Source organism: Xenopus laevis, chromosome 6S, assembly GCF_017654675.1.
Source record: "Xenopus laevis strain J_2021 chromosome 6S, Xenopus_laevis_v10.1, whole genome shotgun sequence".
Taxonomy (NCBI): Eukaryota; Metazoa; Chordata; class Amphibia; order Anura; family Pipidae; genus Xenopus; species Xenopus laevis.
This window is the reverse complement of record NC_054382.1, coordinates 130,752,667-130,777,010: the sequence shown is the minus strand read 5'-3', so window position 1 is coordinate 130,777,010 and position 24,344 is coordinate 130,752,667. Positions and strand designations below refer to the sequence as shown.

Below are 24,344 nucleotides of genomic sequence, written 5' to 3'. Positions count from 1 at the left end.
CTGTCCATTATTTTATTAAAAGGTTTCAACGCCCTTTATAATAGTGTAAGTAAAGCCGGACACCTTTCATGCCCTGCACTAGTCATAGTTAACAACCATAGTAAGGGTCATTTATGAAGACCCCAGGCAGAAGTGAAAAAACACAAAGGGGCCAACAAGAACACACCCTTCAGTGTTCAAGCAGAGAGCACTTTTGCATTGGTGCATGGGTAGGGGACTGCAGGTGGGACACCCATATTCATGCAGAGGTGGCCTCGGATCTCTGTGCTCCAAGATAGAATGCAGAGACTAGTGATGGGCGAATTTATTCACCAGGCATAGATCTGTGGCGAATTTCCACATTTCGCCAACTGGGAATTATTTTGAGAAACTGATGTGAAAATTCACTGGCAAAAAAAATCAATAGAACAAAAAAGTCACTTGTGCAAAAATTGTTGCTTGTCAAAATAATTTTGACGCCCATTGACTTTAATGCATTTGGACAAAAAAGTTGCACGTGTAAAAATTGCGCGTCCATTGAAACCCATTGACTTCAATGGGTTTCACAAATTTTTCTCAGTTTCGCAAATTTTTTGGCGAAACGGGACAGATTCGCCATTACTAGCAGAGACTTGTGGCAATTTATTTAGGTAAGAAGGTAGGATGCAGGGTGCCTTCCCAATCTCAAGTGACCTCTATTGAGTATATCCAATTAATGACTGTCAACTGAAAGAAAGTAAACATTTAGTGCATGATGGGTACAGGGTTGATGCCCTGATAGGACTAGGCTAAGGCTTTTATAACTGTCCATAACTTTGGTGAATATAGATGAGGTTACAAACAACATAATTCTCTATGAATCCTTTCAAGATGAATTTTCTTTCAAGCGGCGATTGCGTCTTAAGCACATGGGTGAGTTCTTCATTCTTTCCGATAACGACAGTGCGTTCAATGAATAATCCCTACATAAAAGGAAAAACGAAAATTATAAATAGTCAAAACCACCCTCCAGATGTTGTAAAACATTCAATATTGGATAATGTAACCAAAATGCTTGAGGCGTATGTATTACAGCTAAGGGGTCTTTCCAGGATGTGGATCAATATCCCTTAAGCTTAAAAACATTTAAACATTCGAAAATATTGAGTTTTATTGTCACCAACATGGATTTACGCAGCTTATATCTGCCATACTTTACAGCAACCCATATTAATGGCTCCGAAATATTCCATATTAAAGCCAAGGTTAAAGTAAATATCTGGTGTAAAAAGATGTGGTTGCTTGAAAAGAAGTACAGGTATGGGACCAGTTATCCAGAAGGCTTGTGACCTGTGGTTTTCTGGATAAGGGGTATTTCCATAATTTGGAAACAGGGTGCATACTTCTAGGGGGTTATTTATCAAGGTCCTAATATCCGAACCTTGATTAATTTGTGGTTTTTGGAGAAAAAAAAACTAAGAATTTTTCGAGATTTCTGAGTTTTTTTGCGCAGAAACCACAAACAATTCTGAGTTTTTGGGGAAAGCTCAGAAGTTTGCCCAACCCTATTTTTTCTGGCTTTTTTCTTCATAAATAAGGTCCATTCGGGCAATCGGAATTGCTTGGATTCCTAACTTAGAAATACTCCGATAAATTCGGACCTTGATAACTAACCCCCTTAGTCTGTTTAAACATCAAATAAACCCAATGGAATTGTTTTGATTTGCTTTGGAATTCTTTGATTAATTTTATCTGAGTTGGGATCAAGTACAAGCAACTGTTTTATTATTACACAGAAAAAGGAAATTCATTTTAAAAATCTGGAATATTTGGATAAATCTATGGGAGTCAGGGTTGGACTGGGCTGGCAGGACTCTGGGAAACAATCCAGTGGGCCCTGCCAACCCAAACTTACTCCTGTCTGAGATCCCACACCTTGACCTCCCCCCCCGGCCCTGATCATGGTCACACCAAGAGAACAGGTACATGGGGGTGTCAGAGGGGGGTTGTCCACTGGGGCAGGAGACCCAGAGGGGGGGGGTTGCAGCTGGGCCTTGGGCCATGGGGGTGGGGTGTGAGGAGCCCTTTGGCAGAAGCCTGTGGGCCTCAAACCCTCCAGTCCAGCACTTATGAGAGATGGACTTCTTGTGATTCTGAGCTTTCTTGAACCCACCCTCGTATTTGTATTTACTCCGCATTTTCCACTATTTTCACACCAGAAGTGATTTACCATGTGGTTTTGTCCAGTACATTATTTCTGTAATCAGAGTCTGTGATGTTAACTCACATGTAAGGGCAACGGAGTTTTATCTAATACAAGATATCATTAACACCAGCTTTTCCTTTCTATTGCAAGTTAAGATAAACTTCCACTTGCAGTAAATGCGGAGTAAGGAGGGAATATCGCGGAACAAGGCTGCAGTTGTACAGCTGTTGCTTTTGGAAGCAAAACTTGTTCTCACAGCTTCTTGGTTACAGGAAAAAACAGGACATGCTGTTAGAGTGGGACAAATTAGTTCATTTTAGAGTAGGACTACACAGATGTTTTCGGTGCGACCCGAAGTGCTGCGACAAAACGCCGGCTACAAATCGCATGCGACTGAAATAAAGAAAGAGATAGAAATGTCGGATGAAGTTGCATCGTTGATCCAGCGCGACACGACTGTAGGATTCAGACGCAGCGTCTCCTTCCGAAAGTCGTGTTGCGTCGGATCAACGCTGCGACTTCATCCGACAATGCATTCACTTACCTTATTTTTGTCGTATTTGATTTGTCGTCGGCGTTTTGTCGCAGCGCGTCGGATCACGACAAAAACGTCTGTGTAGTCCTACCCTTATGGTTACAATAAACAGATGGAGTGAAAGAATTATCAAATTTTGGGGGAATATTTTAGGGCCTATTGGATGGCTGCATATTTTGCACAGACACAAATACAGGTAGGAGACCTGTTATCCAGAATGCTCGGGATCTGGGGGTTCCTGGATAACAGATCTTTCTGTTATTTGGATCTTCATATTTGGATCCCCAACCAGTGGCTTGTGGGAAACATGTTGCTCTCAGACCCTTTGGATGTTGCTTCCTTTGGCTTCAAAACAGGTGCTTCTCTTTGAATTGCTGGCTAAAGGGCAAGCTGGAGTGCATAAAAAACAGGTGTAATGCCAAACAGAGCTTCCTATAGGCTGCCAGTTCAAGAAGAAGCAGCCAATAGCCAATCATAGCCTATATTTGGCATCCCCAGGAACTTTTTGCCTGCTTATGTTGCTCTCCAACTTTTTTTTACATTTGATGTGGCTCACAGGTAAAAAAAAGGCCCTGCCTTAAGTCTACTAGAAAATCATATAAACATGAAATAAACCCAATAGGCTGGTTTTGCTTCCAATAAGGATTAATTATATATTAGTTGGGATCAAGATACAGGTATGGAGCCTGTTATCCAGAATGTTTGGGACCTGGGGTTTTCCAGATAACAAATCTTTTCATAATTTGGATCTTCATACCTTAAGTCTATTAGAAAATCATGTAAATAACAAATAAAAAATTGGATTAAATGTTAAATAAACACAATAGGTTGGATTTGCTTCCAATAAGGATTAATTATATCTTAGTTGGGATCAAGTACAAGCTGATGTTTTATTATTACACAGAAAAAGGAATCATTTTTCAAAATGGAGTCTATGGGAGACACCCCGTTAATGGGTCCCATACCTGTACTATTTTTTTATTACAGAGAAAAATTTAAAAAAAGGAAACATTTTAAAAAATTTTGATTATTTGGATAATATGGAGTCTATGGGAGACAGCCTTCCCGAAAATTCAGAGCTTTCTGGTATCCCGTTAATGGATCCCATACCTGTGTCCATTATTAAGGTTTCTGGGGAAAATCATGGGGGAAAAATTGCCTATTGCACCATTTCTTGGACCATTTGCAGACTGTAGGTTTAATGTTGGATATGTCCATGGATATGCCTTGCCGGCTGTTTCATTTCTATTCCTTAAAATGTTCACTACACATAGGGTGCTTATAAATTGTGGCGTAAAAATGCATTTGCAATAATGCTAGTTAGTGATGGGCGAATTTATTTGGCAGGTGCGAATTTGCAGCGAATTCCCAAGATTCGCCGCTGGCGAATAAATTTGAGAAACCGCAGAGAAAATTCACCGGCGTCACAAAAAAATGGACGCCTGCATCAGTTTTTTTGGACACCGATGCATTTACGCCAGCAAATTTGCACCGGCGTCAAAAACAAGACGCCATCACAGTTTTGTGAGTTTTCCACCGTTTTGCAAATTTTGCTGGAGATTCGAAATTTTTTGACAAAACGCCCAAAATTCGCCCATCACTAATGCTAGTTTATTGAAGTTATCTACAGCAGAGGATATATGTGTGCCCTGAGTAAGCCAAGCACAGCCCAAAGGGAGTGCACAATAGGAAGTATGATGTGGGGTGCAGCCAAAAACCCACAGAACCCAGGGGTCAGACAGGTTCAGGAAAACATCCATTCATGGGTTCTGGCCAAACATTCCCTTCTGCGAACCCTGATCGCAACCTTATATTGCCCCGCTTCTGTTTCCAGCAGTCTGTATTTATAGGCGCACACCTGCCCTGCCCCCTTTGTGATATCTGAGGTGTAAGGGGCAATTGCAGGTCTAGAAATATTGGTGACTCGCTGGGTCAAGTTGGACATGGGGGTGGTTAGGATTGGGTGTCAAAAAGTTGACCTGTACATCACTAGTAGAAAGGCATAGTCATAAGGCAATACCCAGGAAGAATCATTAACTGTGGTATATGCTTTTCTTTTAAACAGATCTACTTAATGGTTTTCCTTTCTATCAGAGCTCATAGTTTCATTTAAAACTTCGAAAGCATTTTGTTCCGGGAGGCCATGAATTTATTAGAGAACGCTTTGTATTTAATGTAAGTTTATCTCCAATTGTATGCACATCCTTGCTTAACAAATACAGAGAATTGCTCCATTCTCATTACCTACTGAACTGAGGATTTTCATTTGCTTCCAATGAAAGGTCTTCCCTGCCCATTGGTCCAGTGTGGACTTAACAAGAAAGATGTTCTTGTGAACAAGTGAACACACTGCAAAGCTGTTCTAAATCAGGAAACTCCAGAATATGGTCCAATTATGAAAAAGAATCCCAGGGAAGCTAAAAAGCTACTCTACTGCCATTCAGAACTTTCTAACACTTTATTAACAAGAGAGAAAACTTCCCAACATTCTTCTTTCATAATTTTGCTGAATTACGGGTGCCCATTTAATGTAACCGAGAATTACAAAAGCACTTCTTGTATTTATTGTCAGTAGCTCAAAAGACCTTGTCATTTAAAAGCAAATAATACAACACAAAAAATTCACGTTCCACAACCGAATCTCGTGTAGGAAACTCCTGACTGATCATTTACATTTCTTCTTTAAAAAAGCCGAAAATTCAAACAGTAACCAAGTATTAAATCAGAGTTGGAGAAGACTCTAATGGCAACAACATAAAGGTAATCAAGCATTTATAATTTCCTTGGTTGAATGTGCACAATTGATATAATCCAAAGTCTTTAATTGTGAGAATATGAACAAATGAGAAGATTGTGGCTTTCAAAAAAGATGTTATTGCTGTAGTATAAGTAGGGCTATAGTTTTATAAATTGTGTAGGCAAAGGCAGCCCAGCAAATAATTTTTAACTAAACAATACTAGAAAACTGGTCCCTATGGATCAGTTTAGGAATCAAAACCGTAACACTTACATTTACTTGAAGGAGTTGTTCACCTTTAGCTTTTAGTATGATATAGAGAGTGATATTTAGAGACAATTTCCAATTGGTTTTCATTTTTTATTATTTGTGGTCTTTGAGCTATTTAGCTTTTTATTCAGAGGCTCTCCAATTTGCAATTTCAGCATTCTGTTTGCTAGGCTCAAAATTACCCTAGGACCATTGAATGAATAGGAGATGCCTGAATAGAAAGACGAGTAAAAAAAGGTAGCAATAACAATACCTTTGTAGCCTTACAGAGCATTTGTGTTTTAGATGGGGTCAGTGACCCCCATTTGAAAGCTGGAAAGAGTCAGAAGAAGAAGGCAAATAGTTCAAATACTATAAAAATTAAAAAAATGAAGGCCAATTGAAAAGTTGCTTAGAATTTGCCATTCTATAACATACTAAATGTGAAATAAAGCCACCCCTAAAGAGAGTCCCCATCTAATAGCCCCCATTCACCCACCTCCTTTCTTCCTCGCCGCATAGTCCACTATTTTGAAAAGTGTTGCAGAAAGTCGCAAAGACCTCTCCATGCAGAGTAGAGCAGCGGTGCTCACGGGCACCATCTTCGGTATCTTCAGATCGTCTTGTTCCCTTGGCTATTTCCGGAGCATTCCGGCACAGTAGATGCGTATACCAAACATTTCCAACTGCGCATGTGCGAAAAAGCTCTCGGCAGTCTGGCAGTTCGTAACCAAAGATACAGACGATGTCGACCGTGAGCTCCGCTGCTCTACTCTGCATGGAGACGATTGTGTGGCTTTCTGCTACACTTTTTAAAATAATGGACTATGCGGGAAGAAGCGTGAAGGGGGATGAATGAAAGATGATGGCTGGGGACTCTTTCTTAGGAGAGGTTTAGTTCTCCTTTAATATACTTTAAAATTATTTAAAGAGTGAGTAGAATAAACGTGTTTAACATACAGGTATAGAATCTATTATTTGGAATGCTTGGGACCTTGGATTTTCAAATGCAGATTTTTCCCAGATTTAGAAAACCATACCTAAATCTAGTAAAAAATATCAAAACACTAAATAAACCTAATAGAATTAATTTGTAACAGATATAGACACATGGTCCTGTTTTATATTGAAATCAGGTGTCCAGATAAGCCATCCCATAGCCGTACCTAATTTAAATATCATGTTTGCAATGTGCTACCCAAGTCATTGATGAACAATTAAAGAAGACCTAATAACTCTGTGTTACCCCACTAGAACCCTACTCCAAGTAAAGAATGTACCAACGATACAACCTTTCAGTCAGTTTTCTATCAAACAACATCACCAAGACCAACAGATGTTTATAAGGCACTGTATCAAAAGCTTTGGAAAACTTCTAATTAGACCTACTGCAACCCCCACTGTCCAACTGCCTACTTAATTCATCACAAAAAGTAAAACATGTCCTTCATAAAGCCATGCTTATTCTTACTCATATTGCCTTTCTCCAAAACATAACATGCAAAGTATCTCAAACCTTCAAAAACATGCTAATAACAACTCATGTCAAACTTGCCAGTCTGTGATTGCCAGGTTGAGTGTAATCCATTATACATATTGGAATTACAGCAATTTTTCTTTAACCCATTGGTCTCACATGGAAAATATAAATATAAACTAGGATATGCCATGGAGATTACATGTTATGTATTCACAAGTCACTTTATGGAAAAATAAATGGAATCTTATCAAACTCTCGAGCAGAAGGATCAATTAATCAGAAAACTGTGTCTCACATTTTCACAATCTCAGGTATTTCTCAAATACATTTTTCCAGAACAAAGGGACAAGAGAATTGTTTTCTTGAGTTGTGCAAAATATTATTGCCTCACAACTCAGGAGCTCTTGAGTAAGTGGATTAAACATTTTCCAATGAATACAATTTTTTATATGCCAACTAAAGGAAATCTTGATCTGTGAGGAAAGCATATTTTCCCTTGTATTAAGATTAAGCTATGGAAAGGTCTTAACCTTTGATAAACCAGCTTTCTAGAAGCAGAATTCAGTTACTATTATTTCATTTTGCAGTGCAATTCAAACAATAATGGGCTTATTTATCAAAAATTGAATATGTGAGGTTTGAGTTTTTTTCTACTTCGAATAAACTCACAACTTAACAATTTTTACAATTATCAAGCTCAACAAAACTCAAAAATCTCAAATTAAAAAAACTAGCTGAATTTTGTCTAGGACAATTCCTATTGACTTCTATATGATCTCACAAGTTTTTAGTTCCAACGTTTTATATAAAAGTATTTTTTTGTGCTCAATAATTACCAAACATTTGAGTTTTTGAAAGTATAATTCAAATTTGTGATTTTTTTTGTGCAAAAACATTCAAATTGTGGCAAAAATGTGGATGTTCATAAATTCATTTGTTGAATCTGAGGTTTTTGAATGCTAGTATACTTTTGTATACTTTTTAAATTTGTTTTAAGTCATGGAGTCAATCATATTGTTGCATTAAATTTTTACAACTTTGAAAAACAAAATAAAACATACTAACTTGAATGCTGAAAAACATTTAGCATTGACTTCTATAGAAACCTGGCTTTAGTGGCCAAATTTTGAAATTTGGAAAACTTGGATTCCGAAATTGCAGTAACAAAACCCTCACACACACAATAACTTTCTGTAGTAAATAAAATATTTGCAAAAAAGGGGAAATAGGAAAAACTGTCTGTAATCGAATCAAACAAAGTTTTTAGACATTTCGGTGGGAGTTTTAATTGCATGAAGCTTCATTATAAACGTTTTGAAAGCAATGCAGTTAAAAGGCATTAACACAGATCAATTATTTGCTTGAGCAATGGAATAAATACACTTTTATGAATGCAGTGGACGTGACATGGCACAAGGTGACTTTCAAGTTACATCAAAAGAAAACAGGAAACTCATCCTTTCAAAGCAGAGGCCTATAGTCTCGCAGTCTCATTAAACTACATCATAGGAAAGAAGATTAAATAAAAGAGAGGTGCAGTAGAGGCGTTTGGAAGAGGTTCTGTCATCTCTTCTATAACCATACTTTTGAAATGGCATCAGAGGAATCTTTGCTTAGCTTTTACTTTGCTGTTTTAATGACTATATTATTAGCCTGGAGAATGCCTCTGGTGTGAAGTAAACTATGTCTCCAATTTTGTATGCTTTTGGGGTATAATGTAGGCCAGTACGTAAGCCTCAGGATGTCCTTCAAGCAAAAAGCAGTGTCTCCTGGCCAAAGGAAGCCGAGAGATGAAGTGATTGGCCAGAGTAAGATTTCTAATGAAGAATCATTTATGGAAACAAAAATTCCAGTTTGCCAACATTCCCTGTATAATAAAGGAAATGTGTGGCACCGTTTCAACCAGAATATATCCAAAATATAACTCTTGCAACCAATGTCAAAAAAGACCTTTCCATCTCTTTTGTTATTTACTTTTATTTTTCATCTCAAGATTTCCATTGTTAAACATATTCCTCATGTCCTCTGCTGGTTTGATGAGTGAGACTTTTGTCCTACTACTGATGCTAGAATAGGGAATGTGTTCATGACTGTACAAATGTTACAATCCAAAGAGTCTTTTGAATCTGGTGCTGGATATCATGAGCACCACTAAAGAGTCATTAAATATTATCTATTCTGCACACAGATTGAATTTAATCAGCACCAGTTTCTAATTTTCCCGTTGCTTGAAAATTGACCACTTCAATGCTCCTACTTACAGTATATAGCAGTGATCCCCAACCAGTAGCTCGTGAGCAACATGTTGCTCCCCAACCAATTGGATATTGCTCTCAGTGGCCTCAAAGCAGGAGTTTATTTTTTAATTCCAGACTTGAAGGCAAGTTTTGGTTGTATTAAAACCAGGTTAACTGCCAAACAGAGTCTCCTGTAGGCCGCCAGTCCACATAGGGGCCAACAATAGCCAATCCCTGCCCTTATTTGTCACTCCAGGGACTTTTTTTCATGCTTGTGTTGCTCTCCAACTCTTTTTACATTTGAATGTGGCTCACGGGTAAAAAAAGGTTGGGGACCCCTGGTATATAGGAATCATTGAAACAACCAGACAGTTGCCAAAGAGTCCAGAATTATATAGTTGCCAAAGTACTGGTAAAATAGCTATCCTATACTGACTCAGACTTGTGTCCCTTCAAAGTTCCAAATCATATAAAACCTTAAAACAGTCCATTGCACAAAGGCTGGAGGTGAGAAAAGTAAAGAAGTTATATATAGTGTAATATTTCTATGATAAAATCATATAGGATACACCTGTCTCTGTGTATTGATCCAATTGGTCACTTTAGAGGACACCTCTGTGTTGTAGAGAACGCCTTTTATCTCAGTATATTCATCTTCCACCAAGGAAACTTGGTGAAAACAGGGGTGTCCTGTAAAGTGACCATTTGGGTCAATACACACAGAGAGGTGTATCCTATATGGGTTTTATAGAACTACGACACTATATATGTGTATAACCATTTTGCTTTCCTCAAGGCTTGTGTGTGCTGGCTCGTTTTTACATTTTATATAGTTGCCAAAGAGTAAACATTGTGGACGCAGCAAGGTTGAACAAATACAATGAATCTACCAGATTATGAGCTGGATTCAATTCAATGAGAAAAAGGTTTATCATGTGAAAAATCATGGATGAGATTCAATTTGAGATGCAATTCAATTCAGAAAAACATATCTCACTGTTTATCACGTTTTAGGCAAATAATACATTCACAGTAAGAACTAGGGGGTCACAGTCACAATTAAAGGACAGAGTGCAATTTTAGGCACCAGGATCCTGAATAGGTCAAACATGGCAGCCACAAGCACCAAAGAGCAGTTTTTCTTTGGAAATCAGATGTGGGGGTGCAGTGTTTTTGTTGGTTCCCTGCAGGGGGACCAGTGTCTACCAATGCATTAGGGATGCTATAACTTTCCCTTTCATCTGCAACAACTGAGCAGTGCAAACTTGTAAGAATGTAAGGAATTGAACCCTGTGAGGCTTCCCATACATCATTCCTTAATTATACAAATGTGTAGCTATAAGGACTCTGGCTAGTTAGAATCGGATTAGTCAGCAGTTTGGAAACAACCTATACAATATTGTTATTTTATACAATCGTATTAAAGTCATTAAGGTTCTTCTACTTAAAAGGAATCAAATGTCTAATATCCCCTTATGATTATATTACATATTGGTTTTGCTGTACAAATTTATCAGATGTCCTTGTGTCTCCCACTAAAGCTACTCATGTAGATACAGTACCAAGCAGAGCATTGCAACATGACAAAGTCACACATTTGCAGAATAAGGAGAACACATTAAACAACTGTGTAAATTGTAAAACATCTGTAAACAGAGAAACCAGATGGATTCATTGCTGAATCTGCGAATGCGCAAGTCTAAAATTCTACATAATTGGAACTGCTGTTGTTTCAGGTGGGCTAGTGGAAACCTTGTTATGGCCAGATACAAAGTTCTCCCTTTTTTTCTTATAGAAGACAATGGACAGTCATTTCCCCAAAATGTCCCCATGGACCAAATGCAATTTTACACTATTACAGGGATCATGTACAGTACTACCCAACAAATCAGTCGTATTCATGAGGGGAGGCATACAGATGTCCCCACTTCTGACTTGTAACTTAGGCAGCCCGTAACTTGGGTGGCTCATAACCTGTTGCTTCACCACTTTGCAGTTTTATCCGGGACAGAGCGCAGAGTACAGTCTGACACCAGACAGAATTCATCTCTCAATGAGCATTTAGGGGATACTTTGGCGTTGCCTTAAAAGGAAATGTTTCCTTATGTGACTTGTCAAACTGCACTGACTTGCTTTTTTACCCCTACTGGATAATCCATATGGAATAGCCACACCTCATGACATTCTGAAAGCCCATAATAATTGTTTGAGAGACTTGCAAACTGAGTGATGACTAAAAAATAAGTTCAAAAACTACTATTCTGGTCAAATATGTCTCCCGATGTACAACCAGTTTTTTCCTATACGTAGCAATAGTGACCTGTTCATGATTATGAACCCACCAAGAGTCAGAACCCCTGAACAAAGAAATCCCAGTTTTTTATAAACTTGGGAACCTATGACATGAGAACATAAGGATGTGAAAAGGCATTACCATACCAAGAGCATAGAGATGTTGCTTCACAGCACAGAAAAACAAAGAACTGCTCAAATAACCAATGGGATGGTTCTTCCTCAAGAATTCATCCAAGTCAGGGGGCTCCCTGCATACACATAATTGTATTCTTATTGTAGCATCACTCTAGAACAGTACATAGCCTCCTACTTTGTCCATTTACAAGAACCTTGGAGCATGGCCTGACAGTTCACTGCTGGTGTGGAATGTGACCATGAAAGAGCATGTTTGTTGGTGCTTTATAAATTATGATCAGCATAGTTTTCTCCTGTACTAGTAAGTCTACAGGAAAATATGAGGGGATAGTGGCACTTACACATAGTTTTGTTTCAAACATTATGTAGCAAGGATATTGCTCACTTGTTAAGCATAAAATGGCAAGTAAGTCCTTTGCTGGGATGCACATTGCGGTTGTGTGAGTGCCATTTGGGATATAATTTGAGGTACTAATACTCTTCTAAAAGCAGCAAGGGTACCAAATAGAGCACCCCTTCCAGAAGAGTTTGAAGCAAGCATTGTGGAGAAGAATTTACATGTTGTACAAAAATTCTTGATGGAAAAAAAACGAGCCTAGGTATTGTCTTGTTTTTAAAAAAAAAAAGAAATGGCAAGGCCCCATGTAGAATATGCAGTTTTGGTCTACATTGTACTAAAGGAACAAGACCAGACATAAGTGATTAAGTTGATAAAAGTTGGTCTCAGTTTTTAAGAAGGACTGGCCAGTCTGAGATTGTTTACACAAGAGCTACTTCAAGGGTGAATATGATCACAACAGTAGGTATAAATATATAATAAACTCTTTGATGCCTTATTCATCAAGAACGCCTTCAAGATTACACAAGGGAATCCCTTGAGAAGAAAGGTGACTCCACTTTCAAGCGACATGATCGATGTGAAGTTATGGGCTTCTCTCCCTGGTTTACTGGTTGGTACAATAGACGGCATCAAGAAAGGTTTGAATATCTTCTTAGCAAACAACAAAACATAGGATTACTGAAATTCATGCTTAGTACAAAACTGATCCAGGGTCCGCTGTGATGGCCATCTTGGAGGACTCCTAGTAGACAGTTTCATATAGGGGTTTCCTTTTTATGGATCAGTTTAATCTACTGAGTATCTATCTACGTTCAGATTGAAAATGATTTTGTGCTCATTTTTGGAGGGAGGAGGAATGGACTCCTTGGTGTAGAGAATTTTTATTTTTGTTATAGCCATAAAAAAACAATAAAATAAAAAAAAGACAAAAACACCATTGCTCTTGATTTGGAGTGCACTGAATATTATTCTTGCCTCTGTTAACGACAAGCTTTTAAGTGATGATTATTACTGCTGTTCTAATGGAAAATGGAATAGAAATCTCACCGGTGTAATACAAGTTAATGTAACAGTCAGACTTTCTCATGGGAAATTTCAAGGATTTTAAGGACACTCAATTTCTAAAGTCATACTTTTATCTAATAATGTCGGAAGTGAAAGCTCACAATTGGATTTATAGTGAACAGATGTAAAAAAAAAAATATGGCTAAAATACTGGGATGGATATTGGCAGATTAAGAGAAATATTTAGAAAGATAAGTATTTAGGGAAAAAATTGCATGCGCTTAATTTGAACCATCTGGGCTCACCACCCAAATCTCTTGAGATTAATGTTTTATGAGCGAGGACCCTCGGATAATGTTGGACTCGGATGTTGAGAAACATTGTAATTTGAAGCAAACAAGAAATCAGTAAACACCTGGAAATCCTATTCAAGATTTTTCCATTTAACCTTTTAGATTTTGGAAAGTCATTTTATCGTCTTGTTCATCTACCAAGAAGAATATTCTCCAAGGAATTTAGCTGCAATCTGCCCACAACTACTCAACAATAACAGTTTGTCAAATACCTTTATGCATCACTAAAGCACGGAAACATACAGAGGTCTCTGAGCCCCCACGGCACAACTGATTTATTTAACGGGAACAAAATCGAAGACACTAATGGCAGGAATATCCTCTGACTTTTATTTTTTTTTGTCTTAGCTATGTTATCTCTTAGCAAATACAATTATTGTCCATAATATAGCTATTAATCTATTCTTATAATTGATTATTCATTTGTAATAGCCTCATTATAATTTTGCAAGTAAAATTATAAGGAGAATCAGTCATGTATTATAAGGGATAATGCACTCCCTAGTGTAAATGATAAGGATATTAGAAGTCACTGAGGGGTTGTTCTGTGACCATATAAAGGCACAAGGCTGCAGGCTGAGTTATACAGGGAACTCTGAGTATCACTCATGTATTATAAGGGATAATGTACCCCCTACTGTAAATGATAAGGATGTTAGACATTACTGAAGGGTTCTGTGACCATATAAAGACACAAGGCTGAGTTATACGGGGGAACTCTTGAGTATAACTCATGTATTAAAAGGGATAATGTACCCCCTACTGTAAATGATAAGGATATTAGAAGTCACTGAGGGGTTGTTCTGTGACCATATAAAGACACAAGGCTGCAGGCTGAGTTATACAGGGAACTCTGAGTATCACTCATGTATTATAAGGGATAATGAACCCCCTACTGTAAATGATAAGGATGTTAGACATTACTGAAGGGTTCTGTGACCATATAAAGACACAAGGCTGAGTTATACGGGGGAACTCTTGAGTATAACTCATGTATTAAAAGGGATAATGTACCCCCTACTGTAAATGATAAGGATATTAGAAGTCACTGAGGGGTTGTTCTGTGACCATATAAAGGCACAAGGCTGCAGGCTGAGTTATACAGGGAACTCTGAGTATCACTCATGTATTATAAGGGATAATGTACCCCCTACTGTAAATGATAAGGATATTAGAAGTCACTGAGGAGTTGTTCTGTGACCATATAAAGGCACAAGGCTGCAGGCTGAGTTATACAGGGAACTCTGAGTATCACTCATGTATTATAAGGGATAATGTACCCCCTACTGTAAATGATAAGGATATTAGAAGTCACTGAGGGGTTGTTCTGTGACCATATAAAGGCACAAGGCTGCAGGCTGAGTTATACAGGGAACTCTGAGTATCACTCATGTATTATAAGGGATAATGTACCCCCTACTGTAAATGATAAGGATATTACACATCACTGATACATTTTATGACTATAAAAAGACAGACGGATGAACGTCAAGTTATAAAGGTCTGAGGCACTCTATTCTAAATATTAATATACCCTATCTTTTTCAGCAAAAAGTACATTGTGAATTATAATTCATTAGTGAAAGCTTTGAAAATATTAAACTGAATATTTATGAGCAAAATGTTTTTGTGTTGATATTAAATAACCAGCTGGCCAGCAACATTATGAAAAAAACATATTATTGGGGCCTTTCAGTCATAATTCTATTTACAAGTATTTCAAGTCTTTCTGTGTACAAATGTAACGTCAGAAACAGCTCTAGTTATTTATTTGCTAACCTAGAGTTGCTTATTGAATTTGGAACATACTATAATATGCTGTATACCATAGGGCCCCAACTTTATTTACCCATGAAATCAAGCATCCAAAATTCTGAGGGTACCAAATTAGTGCTGTGATTGGTTATTTGTAGCCCCTATGTGAACTGGATTTTATACAACTAAAATTTGCCTCCAAGCCTGGAATTCAAAAATAAGTTCCTGCTTTGAGGCCACTGGGAGAAACATCCAAGGAGTTGGTGAGTAAAATGTTGCTCATGAGCCACTGGTTGGGGACCACTGCTATAGAGGAAGCAGACCATAGGGGAGCCCGGGCTGTGGGGTCTGCTTTCTTTATAGTTGGCCGTGAAGGAATCTATGTGCACCAGGCACCTGCATAAGAATAATACAATTTTAATAAGGAACTGGCCTTTCTAGCTTTTGATATTTTGTAATGGGCTCCTGAAAGACAGAACCATTGCATATGAAAATCTGACACATTCTACTATACAGTTCCATATTAAAAGGAAGTCATACATATTGAATTCTAAACCCAAAGTAAAAACCACTCCAAACAACATTTAAAATGAATCTCTCATTAAGGGAGCAAATCAGAAAAAAATTCGAAACTATACAACATTGAAAATCATTAGACTTGGGGGCAGATTTATTAAAGTTAGATTTTGGAAATTTGAATTCGAATTTTCGAGTTGGATTTTTGGTCAAAACTCACAAATTCGCGTTGGGAATAATCTTAACTCGAATTCGAGATTTATCATACCTGAACCCTGGGAACAATTCAAATTCTACTATTTGCCATGTAGAAGACAATGGCAGAGGTCCAGTGACCCATTTGAAGATGTTAATAGCCTTCCTGTTTTTTTTTGAGAAAAAACAAGATTTGATTTAGTTCTCCAATTTAGAGATTGGAGGAAGTTGCTGAACTTCGTGTTATCTCCACTGCCACTTGTTCCGTCCCTTTTCCAACTATCTAGGGCTGGATTAGGGGTGTTGTTGAAGTCAGTAAAGTGGTGGAGTTGGGGTATGGAAGAGTCCATTTAGTAAATTCAGTTAACAGGTCCCCTGTAAAGGGTGGAGGTACTTAAATGTTGGCCAGGAGGTATTCCTTAGACAATAGTTTACAGTGTATAAAAACATACCTGCTGGTCCCCCCTGTGAATATTATCTTGGACATTTCACTCATTATGTATACCTTTACAATAACCTTTGTATTTTTGTACACCTTTATCACACATTCGTTTCAGTAAATCATCAGTTACATTTCTGAGATGTTTTACATCCCTGCATATCATTGTTATGTTGTCTTTCATAAACAAATAAACATTTTAATATTCAACCTTTGATAAATCTGCCCATCGATGTTCAGCTAAGAGTAACTTTAGTGCAAACGTTCTGCATGAGGTAAAATAGTGCTGGTGCTATATCTATCTCAATCTTTTGTGTCCATGCAAGACACAAATATTAAATATTACTTTCCTGTATCTCTGTACGATTTAACTTCGGTGATAATCTGCAAACCCTAGCCACCAACTGGACTTCAGTACCTAATTACATTGTGTAGACGTTCTACTGTATTCAACTCATATTTTGTATTCTTCTTGTTTCTATAACATCCCCTTCATGATTATAAGATCTAAAACAAGTGCCCCTTTACCTCTTCTACTGGTATTTCTATGGTTAGTAGAATATGACCTATGGTTGCCAGGCTTTATTAAAATGCCTGCAGTTTCAATACCTACTAAAAGTGAAAGGTCTTGATAAGAAACTAGTGATGGTCAAATTTGTCCCGTTTCACGAATTTCCCACGAAATTTGGGAAACTGTGAAAAATTTGCGAAACGCATTGACGTCAATGGGCGTCAACATATTAGTCAACAAATGTTTTACCAACTGCACACAGAAAACTAAAATCTGATTTGACTGAATCTGTTTACTTGATTTTCAGAATGCTCTCTCCATATTTATCTATGGCATGTTCTTATGGTAAAAAAACATTGACTTGAAGACTATAAGTGATACAAAATGTTTTTCTTGATAAAGGAAACCATGTGGTGGCTGCATCCAATCCATGAATTTTTGATTTGGCCAAATACCAAATCGTCTACAACAGATTCGGCTAAATCCTGGATACAGTGTATTCATAACTTCTAATAACATAAAAGTCCTTATGTTTTTCTGAATATTTAAATAAAAATATTTTGAAGGTATCCCCACTCATAGATTAAAGTATTACATGAAAATGTTATAAATAGAATTTTATAAATAAAAGCCTTAGATGTTACAATCAAAGATCAAGAGACACTGAATATATTGTGTACTTACCTACATTTTCTATGTCCATGTCATTAACGTCAGTCCTATTCACCAGGATCTTTATTACCTGCTCCCTGATAAGGAAAAAAAATGCTAATTAGTAACAATAAACTCTTCAGATTTGTTGTTAAAACGTAATTACAAAATTAAATGTGAAGAAATTAAATGAAGTTAGCTTGTAACTTTTAAATTTGTTAAGTATTAAATTTAACGAAAAAAAAAAAATGACTTTCACAAACTGCTAGTTATGAAATTTTACAGATGGTTTTAAATTGAATTCTAAGGCTTTTTTTTTTTTAAAATAATGTTAAAAATAAAATAAAAAATGTTTAAAATTGTAATTTAGGGGCCTTGTGAATTCAAAAATGAAATGTCTTTATTTGTATCAACTGCTTTTATTATTGCTATTAAGAGAACTTAAGGAATGTTAAAATCTTATTTGATTTATTTACCTTTGCAAATGATGATCGTTTTAAGGGTTAGACATCCTCTGCCACTGATGAAAGCGACCTCAATTAGTCAGAGAGTCTTTAAAACCTTTGTGCTAACTGCGCCCACCACGGTACGGAGTTCTCATTAAGGAACCAAAATTCTTATAAATTCCAAAGTGGCACTAGTGAAAAAATGCTCAACAAAATCAAACTAGTCACATTTTATTGCCAGTGAATTCAGTCTAGTTTAAAACAATTTTAAGTACATAATTTGGTTTGCAGTTTTAATCGCGATACCATTTGGATACTTTATCCAGCATTTAGACCTACGATAACAAGCAAATGTAGAGAAGATTTAAGTTTATACCAATTTTTAAAAAGCAACTGCACAAGGTTTAATGGAAACCTTTTATGGATATATTTTTTCCTGTTTACTACTATTTATAATTTTTCTTTAAAAAAAAAAAAAAAATAATGCATAAAATTACTGTTTCACACACAATGCGTTTAATTTCAAAAGTTTATTTAGTATTAAGCAACAGTAAATTTTGCTCAACACTACAGTACATTTCATGACTTGTTACAAAAAGATACCACGTTATTTGCATTTGTAGTTTTCTCCTTATGCAGTTTTACAAGCGAAATGTAGTGAATGGAATAAAAATATTACGCTTATGTTAAATGAATGGATTAACAGATTTAGGAACTCTAAACTTGTTTAACACTAGTTAATCAAAGTTAAGTTCATCCTTTTGACCACCTATTTTTCAAATACAGACTAAAAAATAACATAATAATGTCATATTACAACTTTTTTTTTTACATTTGGTCTTTCGAAAAAAAAAAAAAAAAAGTCGGTTCAGTCCATCCATTTAAAGAATTAGAACGTTTTAATATAAAGGGAGTGTTCATAGAAAAAAATTACTTTGAACAGTATACAGGGCTGGAGGAGACTTGATAATTCACAACGTCAGACTGTACAATCAATATCTTGCATATGGCTGCTCTCTGTAGGTTCCTTTGCATGCTCTTGCGGGTGGAGCTTTGTGCCTGGAGTTAGCCCAATCGTCTTGCCCTAATAAAAAAAAAAAAAATAGCAACTACTGTAATCTAACTGGTCAGTGTGCCCACTATGAAGTACTTGTTTCTTAAAAAATAAACTGCCTCTTTGGAACCATTCAAGTTTCTTTCTGAAAACAATTAAGTTATTCAAAAATAAATGTTTTAAAAGAAAATAATCTGAGATGAAAAGATTATTTTAGATAATCTTAGATTAAAGTATATTAACATTAAAGAACATTTTAAAAAAAATAAACTACAACATAGACAAGAAATGCAATGTCCATCTATTTTAAACATAATCATTGCTATAGCCTCAAAGAGGGGCTCCCCAATTTTTTCAACCCATGACCCACATTCAAATGTAAAAAGTGGGGATTACCAGCCTGGAGGAAGCTCTGTTTGGCAGTAAACCAATATTTATGCTTCCAAAACTTGCCCCTAAAGATTGCCATACACTAGTTTGGCAAGGTCGCCAATATGAGCAGATATCTCTCCACCTTAAGGTGGGCGTTATTAGGCTGTTCCAAGGTCCTAGGGCTCAATGATCGGATCACAACAAATAGAATATGGGCGGTTGAATTGAGGACCACATCAACAAACCAATGCGTTCCACTATCCAACAGGATTTTTAAACCTACCCGATCAGCATCTCGGCCAGATATTGATTGGGAAAGCCAGTTTGAGGGCCACATACACTGCCCAATAAGATGTTGACTTAAAAGAACTATAAAAGGCTTGTCTTACTCTAGTCAGTGCTGTAAACACACTAAACCAGTTTTAGCAAACTCACTGAGATATTTTAGTAAAATCTGAATTTTTCAGATTCAAAAAAATCCAATTAAAACTGATTGTGGCATTTTATTGAATTGCATTAAATTGTGAGGAACAAAACCCTGCATTCTTCCATGATTTTTTTTTTTTTTTTTTTAAACTTGAATATTAAAATGGTTTGAAAGTAGAAATAACACCTCTGGTTGACTTTTAGAGAAGCTAAAGTTTGTAACTGCATTGGAGATTTTGTCAACTGATAAATTAAAAAAAAATAGGTTTGGCAAATTTGCCGGTAGTTTTTTTGGCCACAAAAAATTCAAAAGTGGAAAATGTGCAAATGCTACTTTTTAAAATAAATTAGCTTCTAAGAATCCATAGCTGACTGACATCCACTCAAGTCCTTGCCTGAAAATAAGCACATTAAAGTTTAGTCTCTTCAACTAAAAAAGTCTTCTTGGTGTTTGCAAAAATCATCATAGTTGATCTGGGCATTTATGGTAAACTGGCCAATGGTATGGTATTTGACTATCTCAGCCTTAGCAATAGGTTAAATTATCCTATGAAATCACAGTTCAAGGCTGCATAGGCTTGGAGGTGAGAAGTCGGGGAAATGCTCTTGTTTTTAGGCAACGGATATGGTTTTAAACACAGCAATATTGCAGAAGGACAACAAGGTTGTGTAGACTTGACGGCACTGTTATGGCAAAAATCTTTTAAATTTTTTTTAAAGGGGCAAATTTACCTAGGGTTGAATATTGAGGGTTAATTAACCCTCGCTATTCGTCTGCCGAATTGAAATCCTTCGACTTCGAATATCGAAGTCGAAGGATTTTGTGCAATTCATTCGATCCAACGATTAAATCCTTTGAATCGAACGATTCGAAGGATTTTAATCCATCGATCGAAGGATTTTAATCCATCAATCGAAGGATTATCCTTCGATCAGAAAAACCTTGGAAAGCCTATGGGGACCTTCCCCATAGACTAACATTGGCCTCGGCAGGTTTTAGGAATTAGGGGGTTGAAGTTTTTTTTAAAGAGACAGTCGAACAATTTTTAGTTTGAATCGTTCGATTCGAAGTCGAAGGTCACAGTCAGGCCCGGACTGGCAATCTGTGGGTTCTGGCAAATGCCAGAGGGGCTGCTATAAGATGCCATAGAAAGTCAGTATTTAGTGGGCTGGTGGAGGCTGTTTGGGCCTATATGTGAGCTGATTGGGCCTCTGTGTACCTGAAATGCCAGGGCCTATTCTAATTCTCAGTCCGGACCTGGTCACAGTCGAAGGTTGAAGTAGCCCATTCGATGGTCGAAGTAGCCAAAAAAAACATTCAAAGTTTTTTTCCTCTATTCCTTCACTCGAGCTAAGTGAATGGGCCCCAAAATGTGCATTTTTTTTGGGTTTAACTGAAATATGAGTTTTTAAACTTGTGCAATTTTAGAAGGAAGCTGAATAGAAGGGTAGTATAATCATAATAGTAATGCCCTTCTTTCTTTGCTATCTCAAGACCAATGAATGTGCAGTAGAGTGAAAAGTACTGTGCCTGCACACCCACACCAAGAAAGAAGCAGGAAGAGGACCACTAGAAGAACTCCAGGCCAAGGAATGTTTCTGTTGATGTGAGCAGTGGACAAGGGTATCAGGATTTTGACTTTTTTTCTTTTAAAGTAACATCCAAGAACTTTTAAAATGGGAAATTTCTAAATAAAAATAAACCAACACACAAATATGCAGTTGCATATTGCTGATACCAACTGTTACTTAAAAAGCCAGACAACATTAAACAGCTTTTGCACCAAACAATTATGTTATCTTCTCAGTTGAAATATATGCTTCCCTTGTGGCAATGGATATCTAGTAGTAAACTTTGAATCGTATTTGTTTCGTATGAATCCAGTTTTTCTCCCAAATGTCAGGAAGGCAATTAACATTTCCAAATGGCTCAACAGACCTCTGCCATTGACTTGTACATGAACTCGGCAGGTTTTAGGTGGCGAATATTCGTATTAGGACCGTTTCTATGGTCGAGGTATGATGCAGAAAATCTCACCTTCGAATTTACATTCAAACAGGGAGATTAAAATTAGAATGTGTCAATTTTGACACTCGAAAATTTGAATTCGAATTTACAATTTGAACCTTGATAAATCTGCTCCTAAATCTTTAGATAAACTGGGCAACAGGACTATTATTAAACTTCAAATCATTACAATGAACCAACCTTAATACCTTATTATTTCCATAAGATAAATGGAGAATCTAGAGATTTAAGTTATTGACCCTTTTATATGTGGATGCTAATCAGTTATGGATTGCTCAAACCCTTAATTACACACCCGAAAAGGGTGTCAGGTGCTCAAACTGGATGACTTTTCCCTGCCCTTCAGGTCTTCCATGTAAATAAAACCAGTAGCTAGTGATTTATTCGCCAGGCGCGAATTCCCGGCGAATTTGCACGATTCGCCGCCAGTAAATAAATTTGCGAAACACTCGCGGATAAATTCACGAAATGCCCGCGAAAATTTGCCCGAAAAAAATTCGCCGGCGTTAAAAAAATTTTTTTCGTCAGCGTCGGAAAAAACGGGTTCCGCCGTAAAAAAAAAGGGCGCCGGCATCAAAAACGGGCCCCTGCATCAAAAAACGAGACACCGGCGCCGTTTTGCGAATTTTTCGCCGTTTTGCGAATTTCGCATGAATTTCGCGAATTTTTCGGCAAAGCAAATTCGCCCATCACTACCAGTAGCACTGATAAACGTGAAAAATGAATCTGTGGTTTATTTAGCCCATATGCATACAAATTAAGGACGTTTGAGGCTACACTGCCTTGATAAAGGGATCAGGGGAGCCCGAAACGTTGCCCTTAATTTGTATGCATATGGATTAAATAAACCACAGATTCATTTTTCACTTTTATCAGAGTGATACTGGTTTTATTTTACCTTTTAAATGTGGATACTGAACAGCAAATACTGAAAAAAGGGACAGGAACTGATGGGAATGATGTATACTCTCTCTAAAATGTTGCTTAATATGTTAATACAACATTAATAATGAATAATAATATCTTATTTATCACTTTTTTTCTCTAAATTATAGAAGAGCTGGGATACTCACCATAGGAGTCATATGAATCTTCCCCAAGCCCATGTCCATAATCATAGTAATCTGCTGTACTGTAAAAAAAAGAAACAAAAACATATAAAAACTCATAAAAATACAGTCTCATAAAAAGGTTTTCTTTTCATAAAATAGGTTGAGGTTAATTAAATGTGTATTTGGAGAACAAACATGGCTACACAGCAGTTTGTTTATATAAACTATAGTAGTACTTATCTATTATCTACTGTGTATCCTGTGCTTGAATGGCTGCCCCCATGGCTACACAGCAGCTTGTTTATATAAACTATAGTAGTACTTATCTATTATCTACTGTGTATCCTGTGCTTGAATGGCTGCCCCCATGGCTACACAGCAGCTTGTTTATATAAACTATAGTAGTACTTATCTGTTATCTACTGTGTATCCTGTGCTTGAATGGCTGCCCCATGGCTACACAGCAGCTTGTTTATATAAACTATAGTAGTACTTATCTGTTATCTACTGTGTATCCTGTGCTTGAATGGCTGCCCCCATGGCTACACAGCAGCTTGTTTATATAAACTATAGTAGTACTTATTTGTTATCTACTGTGTATCCTGTGCTTGAATGGCTGCCCCCATGGCTACACAGCAGCTTGTTTATATAAACTATAGTAGTACTTATCTGTTATCTACTGTGTATCCTGTGCTTGAATGGCTGTCCCCATGGCTACACAGCAGCTTGTTTATATAAACTATAGTAGTACTTATCTGTTATCTACTGTGTATCCTGTGCTTGAATGGCTGTCCCCATGGCTACACAGCAGCTTGTTTATATAAACTATAGTAGTACTTATCTGTTATCTACTGTGTATCCTGTGCTTGAATGGCTGTCCCCATGGCTACACAGCAGCTTGATTATATAAACGATAGTAGAGTTTCTGAAGCAAACACACCCGTTTTACCAGTGCAGGGCAACAGTACATTATATTTTCATTACTTTGATACACTTTCAGTTTTCCAATGTTCCTTTAACTTTTAGTACAGGTATAGGATCCCTTATCCGGAAACCCAATATCCAGAAAGCTCCGAATTATGGAATGGCTGTCACCCATAGACTCCATTTTATCCAAATAATCCAAATTTTTAAAAATGATTTCCTTTTTCTCTGTAATAATAGTTGTAATTGATCCCAACTAAGATATAATTAATCCTTATTGGAAGCAAAACCAGCCTATTGGGTTTATTTAATGTTTAAATGAATTTCTAGTAGACTTAAGGCATGAAGACCCAAATTACGGAAAGATCCGTTATCCGGAAAACCCCAGGTCCCGAGCATTCTGGATAACAGGTCCCATACCTGTATATTACAGAATGTCCTATA

At 36.9% G+C, this 24,344-nt stretch overlaps 1 protein-coding gene across 3 annotated transcripts in view; it reads right to left on the bottom strand.

Moving 5' to 3' along the window:
* Positions 1 to 520: 520 nt before the first annotated feature.
* Positions 521 to 24,344, bottom strand: part of khdrbs3.S (KH domain containing, RNA binding, signal transduction associated 3 S homeolog) — a 109,439-nt gene continuing 85,615 nt past the window's right edge. The window contains exons 8-11 of one of the 3 annotated variants that reach the window (XR_005962329.1): positions 22,998 to 23,056; positions 18,978 to 19,127; positions 17,631 to 17,695; positions 521 to 941 (exon numbers count right to left, since the gene is read on the bottom strand). Coding sequence is in view for 1 of the 3 variants with exons in the window: in XM_018223982.2 (XP_018079471.1) it covers positions 19,036 to 19,127; positions 22,998 to 23,056 (151 nt within the window). In the remaining 2 variants the exon portion in view is untranslated. Of the gene's footprint in view, positions 942 to 17,630; positions 17,696 to 18,258; positions 19,128 to 22,997; positions 23,057 to 24,344 lie in introns of those variants that run through there. The other 2 variants (XR_005962330.1, XM_018223982.2) reach the window with 2 other exon arrangements.